General features: G+C 46.2%; 1 protein-coding gene and 1 long non-coding RNA gene across 2 annotated transcripts in view; one reads left to right on the forward strand and one right to left on the reverse strand.

The window, feature by feature from the left end:
- Positions 1-2082: 2082 nt before the first annotated feature.
- Positions 2083-11443, reverse strand: part of LOC310663007 (uncharacterized protein) — a 54584-nt gene continuing 45223 nt past the window's right edge. Inside the window, exon 3 of the mRNA XM_083410511.1 lies at positions 2083-3704. Coding sequence (XP_083266637.1) covers positions 2371-3704 — 1334 coding nt within the window. The 3' untranslated portion in view covers positions 2083-2370. The remainder of the gene's footprint in view (positions 3705-11443) is intronic.
- LOC310663284 lies at positions 4033-7629 on the forward strand. Its single transcript, XR_014504473.1, has 2 exons — positions 4033-6299; positions 7425-7629. It is a non-coding gene; the product is annotated as an uncharacterized lncRNA (long non-coding RNA).

Raw genomic sequence — 11443 nt, forward strand, 5'->3', positions numbered from 1 at the left:
CCCAGCGTAGCGAAGAATGAGGTGTGAGGTGGAGTACAACTGATTTATTAAAAATAAACACTAATTTCAAGATAACTTGGTGTAGATAAGTTAGGGCTGCCATAAGTCCAGATTTTCCTGGATCTTAGGTAAATTAATAAAAAAATCATCTTATTTTGGCATTGTCATAAAATTGGGGGGGGGTTTCCTTAAAAAAGCACAATAGTGTTGGGGTCTTCCTTTAAAAAATGCTCAACAGCTTTCAGGAAGGCCATGGTTTTTTACTATTTGAAATAAGGCAACCCTAACATTGTGTATGGTTTCAAATCTTCCAGTTTTTTCTGTTCTTTCTTCATTACTTTATACTATTGTAACAATAGGTATTACAAGGATGTTCCTATACTTCTGAGTTCAACCTCCAACTGTTTACTTGCAGGCTTTCTCCACCGGCCTGAGGGGGCCGGGTCCAAGGTGATGAGCAGATGGACTCCAGCTACAAAAGCTGAGACCGTGGAAGAGGACAGAGACCATCCTGGCTGTGAGTCCTCGAAGACCTTCTCCTGCCCTGCAGGCCTTTTCCCATGCGGCCTGGGAGAGTCCAGACTGACTCCAGCTACAAAAGCTGGGGCCGCTGAACAAACTCTTGGGCTTAGCAGGTTTGTTGTTGCCACGGGTTTTTCTATCTGTATTTTAGATCTTCTCGTTATTTATGTGGCTATTTTTCAGTGTGGTTGTGTATTTTAGCATTCTATTTATTGTTTGCTATTTATTTATTTATTTATTTATTTATTTTTTCCCATTTGTATGATGACTTTCACCTGAAGATATCAGAGTGCTTCACAGCATAAAATTACAAAATAAAAACACAAAAGACATAATAAAAACATGAATCAAAACAAAAGAATAACCACCTTCCCTCAAACACATTTGAAAGGACATAGATGGTTTAAGTAAATAAAGCCCTGGTTATTAGGCTGTAGTAACTCAGCCCCCCCCACCTTTCTGACTCTCAGTCAATCAACACTCACACGCAGCAGCCCAAACTTTCCCATTCTGCCTCTCTAGCTAACAGTACCTTAAATGCACCAGTGTTTTTTTTCTTAAAAAAAGGTTTAGGTGTGCTCTCATTTTGACTCAAGAAAATCACCATTTTATAGTTCAAATCAGGAAAAATAAATACAGTAAATGGACAAAAGTAAAAGGATTCACAAAATGTTTAGGGGTATGTGTACCCTGCGTCCCCCCCCCCCAAAAAAAAGCACTGAAATACACTATTATATTATTCTGTGTACAGAAGGTTTAAGTACAAGGACCGGAACACTGCGCCTAAACGTGAAGCAGAAGAGCACAAAGGCACAATTTCTGACAGTCTCATGACAGAGCTAGTGTGGTATAGTGGTTAGAGTGTCAGAGTATGACTTGGCAGACCTGGGTTCAAATTCCTACTTGGCCCTGATGCTCACCAGGTGTCCTTGGGGGCCAGGCACTGCTTCACATCCTGACCAACCTCACAGGGTTATTGTCAGGATTAAGAGGAAGGGATTCCATTCTTACAACTACTGTAATAGGTTAAGATCTGGTGAAATACAGCAACAACAGAAAATAGAAACAGAAATAAAGGATTAAAAGAGGAAGGGGAGAACCATGTAGCAGCACCTTGGAGGAAAAGGTGGTATTTGAATGCAATAAATGAATTTCAGTAGGGACAAATATCAGGTTCTGCAAGTAGACAGGAATAATCAGCAACACATATATATGAAAAGGATCAAGGCCTCTTAGCAGACCACTAGCTTGTAGTGAGTCAACAGTGAGATGCAGCAGCAAAAAAACCAAACCCAACTAATGCTATTCTAGGCTGCATCAACACAGAATCATAGAATCATGCAGTTGGCAGGAACCCCAAGGGTCTTCCACTCCAACCCCCCGCAATGCAGGAATGTTTTGCTGCACACATTGAGTCTCCACAATGGCTTTGAAGCTTCTGCGGCCAAACCTTTTGAGCCAGAGTTCTGGATCTGCTTCATCCCTGACAAGCTGGAATGGGTGCAGAGGAGGGAGACCAAGGGGATCAAGGCTATGGAAACCAAGACTTTGGAGAAACGGTTGAGGGAACCGGGATGTTTATTATGGAGAAAAGAAGATGGAGAAGGAGATCTGAAAGACATCTTACAATATCTAAAGGGTTGTGCCATAGAAGATTGAGAAAACGTGCTTCTTCCTGTTCTGGTGTAAGGAGGACCCAAACCAATGCATTCAAAATACAAGTAACGAAAATCTGATGAAACATCAGGAAGAACTTTCTGACAGCAAGAACTGTTTGACTGTGGAACAAACAAGTACAGGACTATTCTTGAATTGAAGGTTTTAAAGCAAAGGTTGGGTGGCCATCTGTCATGAATTCTTTTGTTGAATATCCTTCATTGCAGGTGGTTGGAGAAGATGACTCTCACCATCCAATCCAATGCAACAATTCAATGATTCAAGGGGAATCTGATTCTCCCTGCTGTGAGTTCTTTGATGGGAAGTGAGAAAGGACTCCTGACTAAAACTCTCTCCGCATTCCAAGCATTTATATGGTCTCTCCATTGTATGAATTATTTGGTGGGAAATGAGATGGGAGTCCTGACTAAAACTCCTTCCACATTCCAAGCATTTATATGGGCTCTCCCAGGAGTGAGTTCTTTGATGGGAAGTGAGACCTGCCTTCTGTGTGAATCTCTTTCCACATTCCAAGCACTGAAATGGTCTCTCCCCTCTATGAATAATCTGATGGGAAGTGAGTTTAGTGCTCTCATTGAAGCTTTTTCCACATTCTGAGCACTGATAAGGTTTTTTATGAATTCTTTGATGGGCAGCAAGGGTTGCACTCTGATTGAAACTCTTTCCACATTCCGAGCACTGAAAAGGTTTTTCGCCTGTATGAATTCTTTGATGGACTGTGAGTAGGTCACTCCGACTGAAGCTCTTTCCACATTCCGAACACCGATAAGGTTTTTCCCCTGTATGAATTCTTTGATGTGAAATGAAGCTGCACCTGTGACTGAAGCACTTTTGACATTCCTCACACTGATATGGTTTCTCCCCTGTATGAATTCTTTCGTGGATAATGAGATGACCGCTCCGAGTGAAGCTCTTCCCACATTCCAAGCACTGGTAGGGTTTCTTCAAAATGGGATTTCTTTGATGGGAAGTTGAATGGGAGCTTTGATTGAAGCTCTTTCCACAATCCAAGTATCGAAAAGGTTTCTCCCCTGTATGAATTCTTTGATGGAAAACGAGACTGGACCTGTGACTGAAGCTCTTTCCACATTCCAGGCATTGGAAAGGTTTCTCCCGTGTATGAATTCGTTGATGGGAAATGAGCTGGAACTTTTGACTGAAACTCTTTCCACATTCCAAGCACTGATAAGGCTTCTCCCCTGTATGAAGTCGTTGATGGGTAGTGAGGCTGGACCTGTGACTGAAGCACTTTTGACATTCCTCACACTGATATGGTTTCTCCCCAGTATGAATTCTTTCATGAATAATGAGATGACCCCTCCGACAGAAGCTCTTCCCACACTCCAAGCACTGGTAGGCTTTCTTCCCAATTGGATTTCTTCGAGGGGAAGTTGAATGGGAGCCTTGATTGAAGCTCTTTCCACATTCCAAATATTTACTTGGTTTCTCCTCTGTGTGGATTTCGTCATGGTCTCCCTTGTCCTCCATTTCCAATTCATCATCCCCTGCAACAAAGAGAGAGATGAATTAGAGGCTCAACAAGAAATGGAGCCCGCAATTATTGAACATTGCTCATTAATGCTTGTGAGAGAGGAAGAACTGAAGGGAGTAGGATGGGAGGACTTACTTTAGGGTTCACTGCCTTTGTTGACTGGCATTCAGAGACATCTTTATGGGAACCTGAGATCCCAAAACCCTGGCTCTTTTCTGGGATGGATTTTGTTTGGCCCAATCATGGAATCTGTTCCATCTCTAATATCAGTTGTCTTTGACAGAAGCAGTGACTCCAGGGTGGGGGAGGCTGGCTAGTTCTGGGCTGTCGACACCCTGCCACTAGAGATTATGTGATGATTTTTGACAGCCAGGGCAAAGATACCAGTACCACGCTCTCCCTTTGAAGACTGGGAGATGAATTGGGATGAACCTAACATGCTCTGAAGGAGCCACTTTTCACACTGAGATAAGAAGTTTCTTTTCAGGGCTTTTCAACATTAAATACAATGAAAGCCAAACTAAATAAAAATAAAACAGAGAGAATGAATGGAAAACGAAACAAACAAATAACAGAAGAAGAAGAGAAAAAGAAAGAAGCCCTCTATCAAGGTTGTATCTTAACCGTTATTCTGGAGCAGAGGAATGGAGCCATGGACAGAAACACTAAGAAACATTCTGTGATGGCAGAGAAAGAGCTGGGAGAGAAATGATCTTTTGTTCAAACTGAAGTAAACTCAGGGGGGAAAGCCACCAAGCAGCTGGTAACTTGTCTGGAGAGAAAAAAATGGAAGAAGTGGAATGGAAGGACTTTTAGGCTTCTGGTCAACACCCAGATTCAAGGGTGGCACTTCTTTAGAACCCCTCTGGGGATTGTGCGTAAGTTCAGGCAGAGGGAGGGAGAGAATGAGGCATGACCTCTCCCGGACGTCTCTGGGAAGAATCAGAGAGACTAAGGTGCATGTAGATGTTGGTTGACCCCATGACTGCCTCCATGGAAGAAGAAATGAAGGGGGCGCTGGGAGTGAGTTCTCTGCCAAAGAACCAGCCTCCAGAGCCTTTTAATGAAGTGTGGAAAGATTCCTCCTTCAATCTGGCTAATTGGATGAAACTAAGAGCATTCTCTGGACAAGATATGCAACGCAGGCTGCGCCTTAACCAGTTGTCGTGTGAAAACTGGAATTTCTGAAGATATTTAAATGGAATTTTAACATGGGAAAACCCCTGCAGCAGACTTGAATAGAGAAGGAGGGGGGCAAAGGGTTTTATGTTACACTATTTCCCCCTGTGCTTTCCCTGCCCTCTCCTGATTAATGAAAAGAAGAAGCAAGTGTCGGGAATGTGGGACTTTTGGCTGAGGAAAGAGGAAGGCAGATGTTTTTATGTTTTACTGGGAATTTGAAAAAGTCTTACTATGCCTGCTCTCCTCTGACTAAGGACTGACTGACTGGTCATTCGATTTGTGTTTATAATCATCGCTGTGCATTGTTTGGTGTTTCTGGAGGGAGAAACGCAGGAATTGCATTTTACGACTCTTCAGACTAGCAAGAATGCTGTCTGCTCTGTTACTATGGAAGGAACTCAGGCCATGAAGAGGTTGAGAGGAGTGTGACGCAGCTTGGCATAGAGGTGAAACAGGTGACCTGGAGGTACTGGACAGGTTGTGCCTGCTGTGTGTTGGAGAGGGACAGAGACTCTAATGGCCGGGCTGTTGGATAAATTGTCCTGTTTGAGAGCCAGACTTATCCCTGTGGAGGAATATCTGAAGTGACCTTGGGCAGCATGAGCAGGAACATAAGCGTTGCAGTTAAGCAGCAAAAAAACTGGATCTGAACAAGGAAAATGCGGAGGTACAAGTTGGAAGACAACAATGCACTCTGAAAAAGGGAACTTATTAAAATTCAAGCAAATGTTTAAAGGGAAGATGGAGTAATAACCACACCAGCTGTCACTGAATATATATACAGGGTGAGTCTTATTAAGGTTCACTTTTTCTGTATGCAGGGATGTAAAGGAGCAGCTGATGTATAATGATTTTGGTTAATACTAGGGACTTGGGCGGTGCTGTGTGTTAAACCACAGAGCCTAGGACTTGCCAATCAGAAGGTCGGCGGTTCAAATCCCCGCGAGGGGGTGAGCTCCCGTTGCTCTGTCCCAGCTCCTGCCAACCTAGCAGTTCGAAAGCACGTCAAAGTGCAAGTAGATAAATAGGTACTGCTCGGGCGGGAAGGTAAACGGCGTTTCCGTGCGCTGCTCTGGTTTGCCAGAAGCGGCTTAGTCCTGCTGGCCACATGACCCGGAAGCTGTACGCCGGCTCCCTCGGCCAGTAAAGTGAGATGAGCGCTGCAACCCCAGAGTCGGTCACGAATGGATATAATGGTCAGGGGTCCCTTTACCTTTAGAGGATGTTATCTAGAGATTAACTGAGAACAATAAACAGCAATAGAGGTTCATCTTGGACATATATTATACGTGGAATGGAAAGCCGATTTGGGGAAATTATATGAAACTGAATTAATTGGTTTGCAATTGATTTGCAACAATTTGGAAGAACCAGAAAAAATAAATGAAAGAAGTGGAAATGGAAGGACTTTTCTTCCTAAATCAAGGTGGGACATCATGGCCAACGGGAGATGGTACAAATTAATGAACATATAATAAGTAAAGAATTATTGATTATTATCCAGATAAGAAACATTTGTTATACTGGACTGGAGGAAGAATTTTCTTGATAGCTAGTGATAATAACAACTGGACTTTTTGTGTGGAAAGCAAAAGGAACGAACTTGAGGTGTCTGGGATTGATGATTGAGAAAAGACCGCCTAGCAGATTGAGGAACAGCTGGGCATTGTCTTGAAATGCAGCTGGATATTATCCTGGAGTCAATGCTTTGAACCATCTGAATATACAGTACATAATGGGCAGAGGGAGAATGGGAAGTCCTCTCTATTTATTTCCTTTATTTCTATTTTCCTTTTTCAATGATACTGTAGCTTTACTCCATTTTTTTTGTTAGTTCTATTTTTGTCCTTGTTTTATTTTGTATTTTGAAGTCCTTGATGCTGATTTGATGAGGATAGTCACAGAAAGCTGCTGTATTACTGCTGATGAAGGACCCTGCGGGAGAGGCAGGGAAGGGATCATCTCCCAGGGAAGGAGGTTGGGAGAAGAAAGCGAAGTTCTCTGGTGAGAGCTGGGAGCGTTGATACCATTTTTTGTGAGATAAGGGTTAAGATCTACCCCTGGTAGAGGGCACTGTATTTTATTTTTTCTTCTCTCTCACTCTCTTTTCCCTGTTTTCTGTTTTTTCTTTCTCTCTTTGTTACTGTTCTTTTCTTCTCTATGTTTATATAGATTAGTTGGTTTTTAATTCTATTGAAAACTTTCAACAACAACAAATAAAAGCTACTTCAATTTCCCTAACCACTCTAAAACCTACATTTTAAAAGGACCGGGCAGTTCAGACCAGCCTGATCCTTGTTTAAAAAAGCATAAATGGAGGAAGAATATTCGCAGACAAAACAGTCAGTAGCCTCCATTCAAGGTAAATTGTGTAGGTGCGAGAATCCCAGATGCTGTAGGTGACGCTGTCAAAATCCATCAAAATCTGGGAGGTTCGTCACGTATATATGTATGGAATTTCAAAACACATTGATCCAACAGGGAGCCTTACCAAGAGAGGCCATGATCCCACAAATCACCTATTATTCTCCTCTATGACTTCTGTATGCAGAGCTTTCTGGTCAGGGTCCAGCAACGCCCCCTCCTCACCCAGGAAACGAACAATGACGCCTTCAAAGCACAGAAAAAGAGAGAGAAAGGTTCTCCTCTTAGCCAGTATAAAGATTATCTCCTATGAACTGATTTGGTGTTTCCCACCTGTGCTGTTTTAATGGGATTGTCTTGCTGCACGTTGTAAGTATGGATGCTTCTTTTAACATCTTACTGGAATTATTTTATTTTGTGTTTTGTTGGGTGCATTAGGCCAACTTCAAGAGGCATGTGGGGACACAAGGTGGAGAGGGTGGAGAAAGCCCAGTTTTGCAATGGAGGGAGCTGGTTAGGCAGAGGTCAGCAAGCTTTTTCAGCAGGGGGCTGGTCCACCGTCCCTCAGACCTTGTTGGGGGCTGGACTATATTTTGCTAAAAAATATGAGCAAATTCCTAAGCCCCACAAATAACCCAGAGATGGATTTTAAATAAAAACACACATTCTACTCATGTAAAAGCATGCTGATTCCCAGACTGTCCAGGACTGGATTGAGAAGGCGATTGGGCCGGATCTGGCCCCCGGGCCTTAGTTTGCCTACCCATGTGGTTAGGTGTATCCTGGCCCTGGTTTTTTTATGGACTGGAAACTGGCGGGAAGCATATTTTAGCATTTCTACTATTAAGAAAAATAAAACAGAAACTACTGTTAAATAATGCTAGCGACATTCAGAAGGAAAAATAAGGGGAGGGGGCTGTTCCTTATTCTCAGCAATGGAACACCCTTCCTCGGAAGGTGGTGGACTCTCCTAGCATGGAGGTTTTTAAAGCGTCAGGGATGCTATAATTGAAATGGCTATATTCCCGTGGTTTTGACTGTCCCTCAGGGTCCCTTCCAACTCCACAATTATACTAAAGTCTCCTTTGCTGAGTGCGTTGCCCTCTACGTTAAGGTTACCAGATGTCCCCGTTTCCTGGGGACAGTCTCCAGATTTACAAATCAGTCCCCATACAAAATCCATTGAAGTTGAAAAGTGTCCCCGGAGTAACTGGAAAAAATCTGGTAACCTTAACTCAACGTGGAGCTGCCTTTGAAGAGGACTCGGAGACTGGTCCAAAATGCAGCAGCCAGAGTACGGGCTGAGCTCCCGCACTTTATTTATGGGATCTCTATCCCCCACCCCCTTTTCTCCAAGGAGATCCAGGTGGCATCCATGGGTCTATCCAGGGACGTCTTTTCTATTGGGTGTAGTGGTGCGGCGAGCCAGGGTGCCAAGCAGTGGAGGGCGCCAGGCGGAGTGTCCGGGGAGGGGAGAGCGGGGAGATATGCGAGGCAGAGCAGGGGCTTGGTGCCTGTGTGTCTCCAGCACCTGTCGGAGGCAGGAAGGCTCCGGATGCTTCCCCGCAGTCTGGAGCTCTCTCCGCTGGCTCCGAGACACGCCACCTTGGCTGCGTGGTGTGTGCTTGCATCCCAAGCTCTGCACATAATAAACTGGACTCTACCCCCACTCCCCCCACTCTACCTCAAATGATCCCCGCGCTCGAGGCTACACGCTGCAACTGCTGCCCCCAGCGCCCCTCCCAATACCTTGCAGGGAGCCTGCCTCCTCCCGCTGCCCCCACCACCTTGGCACTCCTTCACACGAAGCTTGTCATGCTCCCCCCGCCCGTTCCTCCCCAAGCAAGGATGGTGAGACTGGCTGAGCGAGTGTGCTGCTCTGCTGCTGCAGCAATGCAGACTCGCTTCGCCTGTCCCTGCCCGAAGGAGACCCCTGCCTGCCTCCCGTGCCCCCCCCCCAATTGCGCCTGGCTGCCCAGCCCATGTCCGGCTGCATGCGAGGGTGGGAGCAGCATTTCCTAAAAAAGGTCAGCTTTAAAAAGGTCAAAATGGGGGGGGGGGGTGCCGGAGGGATCTTTGCACCACTGCGCCGGATATGCTTAAGAGGGGCCTGGGTCTACCCCCTACTCATTTCGCCCAACATTTTAGTGGAAATTTCTGCACAGGGTTAGACTGGAGGAGCCTTGTGGTCTAAACCACGGAGCCTCTTGTGGCTGCTGATCTTGAGGTCGGCGGTTTGACACAGCCGAAGGGCGTGAGCTCCCAGCTCCTGCCAAGCCAGCAGTTCGAAAGCATGCAAGGGCCATAGAGCAAGAGGTGCCGCTGCAGCAGGAAGGTGAACGCCGCGCGCTCTGGTCCTCAGTGCGGTGTCCCGCTGCGGTACAGAAGCGGGTTAGTCCGGCTGGTCACCTGGCAAAGGCCGGATCCCGCAAATCAGGGTGAGAGCCGCACCCCGTAATCCCCTTAGACTGGACTTAACTGGGCCCTTCCCCCTTTACCGTGCATAGGGGAGTCCCACGCTGCATGGATTGGGAAGACCCCCCTCTGCCCCCTCCCCTTCTCCCCAATGCACCCTCACCAGATCCCAGAGGAGAGCGGACAGATCCCTTCCTCTCGAGCAAGGCAGGCGCTGCGGAGGGCGGGGCTGGGGCTCGGGAGGACCGGCCAGCTTCGCCTTCCTTTCCTGTCCGCTCTAGGAAGGCAGCTCCGCTCCTCTTAACCCTTGGCCAGCCGAGCGCCCCTTCTCTCCCTCTCCCAAGCAGGAGGATTGGGGGGCCCCTCTTGGCTGGCGAGCTGAGCTGCTCCCTCCCTTGGAAAGGGCAGCTGGAAGGGGAAAATCGGGGGGTGGTTGGGGGGACCCCCTTCCTCCGTGGGTTCTTTTCTCCCCTCCGCCCATTCATTCTGCATAGCAGCTCCCTTCCTTCTGCCCCAGTAACAGGCCAATGTCACCGGCACTTTTCCAGCTCAAGGAGGCAGACAGAGCGCAACGCTCCTCCAAGACACCCCCCCCCACTTTGAAACCAGAATTTTAAAGCGCCACGACTATCCAAGACTATAAAATCAGCACCGAAACAGGTTCAGCAGATGCCGGAGGGCCCAAAAGAGGCGTCAAGAGGCAGCAAATATCCGAATGGATTGTGTGTCTGGTAGAAAGAAGGATCCCCAGCCAGTGAAGGGCGCGGAGGGATCCCCTGGGTCTGGCGCACACAATAAAACGCCTCCGGAGGGGCATTGCTGAGAGAGAGGGAGGCTGAGGGAAAGGAACCTGGTCTGGTCAAAAGGACTGAACTGCCACACCTCCATAACTAAGGAAAGGAACGAGAGAGAAGTAACAGAAACCGATTTGAGCTTTTCCCCACCCAGTCTAGAAACAGGAGCATCTACCTGAAGGGTACAAACTGATTTCTGATTTTCAGCAACTGAGGTTTAAGAAAAGTTGTGCATATGGTACTGTGTTTAAGCCTGTGACATCCTTACATTTAAGTAATAAGCTAACTTCTACCTGGAAGTATGCATCTCCTGAACCAACTGTTTCACCAACCTCTTTTTTGTAAATCAAACTTTTCTTATTCTGTCTGAGACTCCCATAGTTGACGTTTCCCTCACACAAGACCCCCACAAAAATTCATTTAATTGGCATACCATGCTGTGGGTGTGCTAAATTTCACTGGGGGCAGTTAGCCGAGTGAATTTGCTACAGTGTGCAACTTGCAGGGAACAGTATCTGATTTACACCCCTCCCCCCCTCTCTTCAACCTCCTGCATTATTTGGGTAACACTCCTGGCCCATCTTTTAGGGGTGTTACAAGAGTTTGTTTTTCTGCAGCACATTTAAACATTTCAGAATGTACCATGCAGAGGCAAAGTTTATCTCCTTGTGTTGTGCCACCCTCCCCCCTTTGTTCTGGCAGTGCCCACACACTCCTGTGCCACATTCCCAATGCATTCAGGAAGCACAGCTAGAAGGTGGGACTTTATTGGGCCTTTCTAGGCTTGCCATGTGTCCTGACGTCTTGGTTTCTGGGTGTAAAATTGGTGTCAAGGGGGAGTTTTGCCAAATTGGCAAAATGTCAGGGGAAAACCAGATGTATGGCAACGTGATGGAAAAAGCAGTGGAAAAAGTTCAAAAAGTTAAACATCACTATGGGGGGGGAGAGATTTCCATAAAAAAGTCAACAAATTCAACAAATTTCAAGCTCTTGCCGT

This window comes from Podarcis tiliguerta (assembly GCF_965153285.1).
Source record: "Podarcis tiliguerta genome assembly, chromosome: 13".
NCBI lineage: Eukaryota > Metazoa > Chordata > Lepidosauria > Squamata > Lacertidae > Podarcis > Podarcis tiliguerta.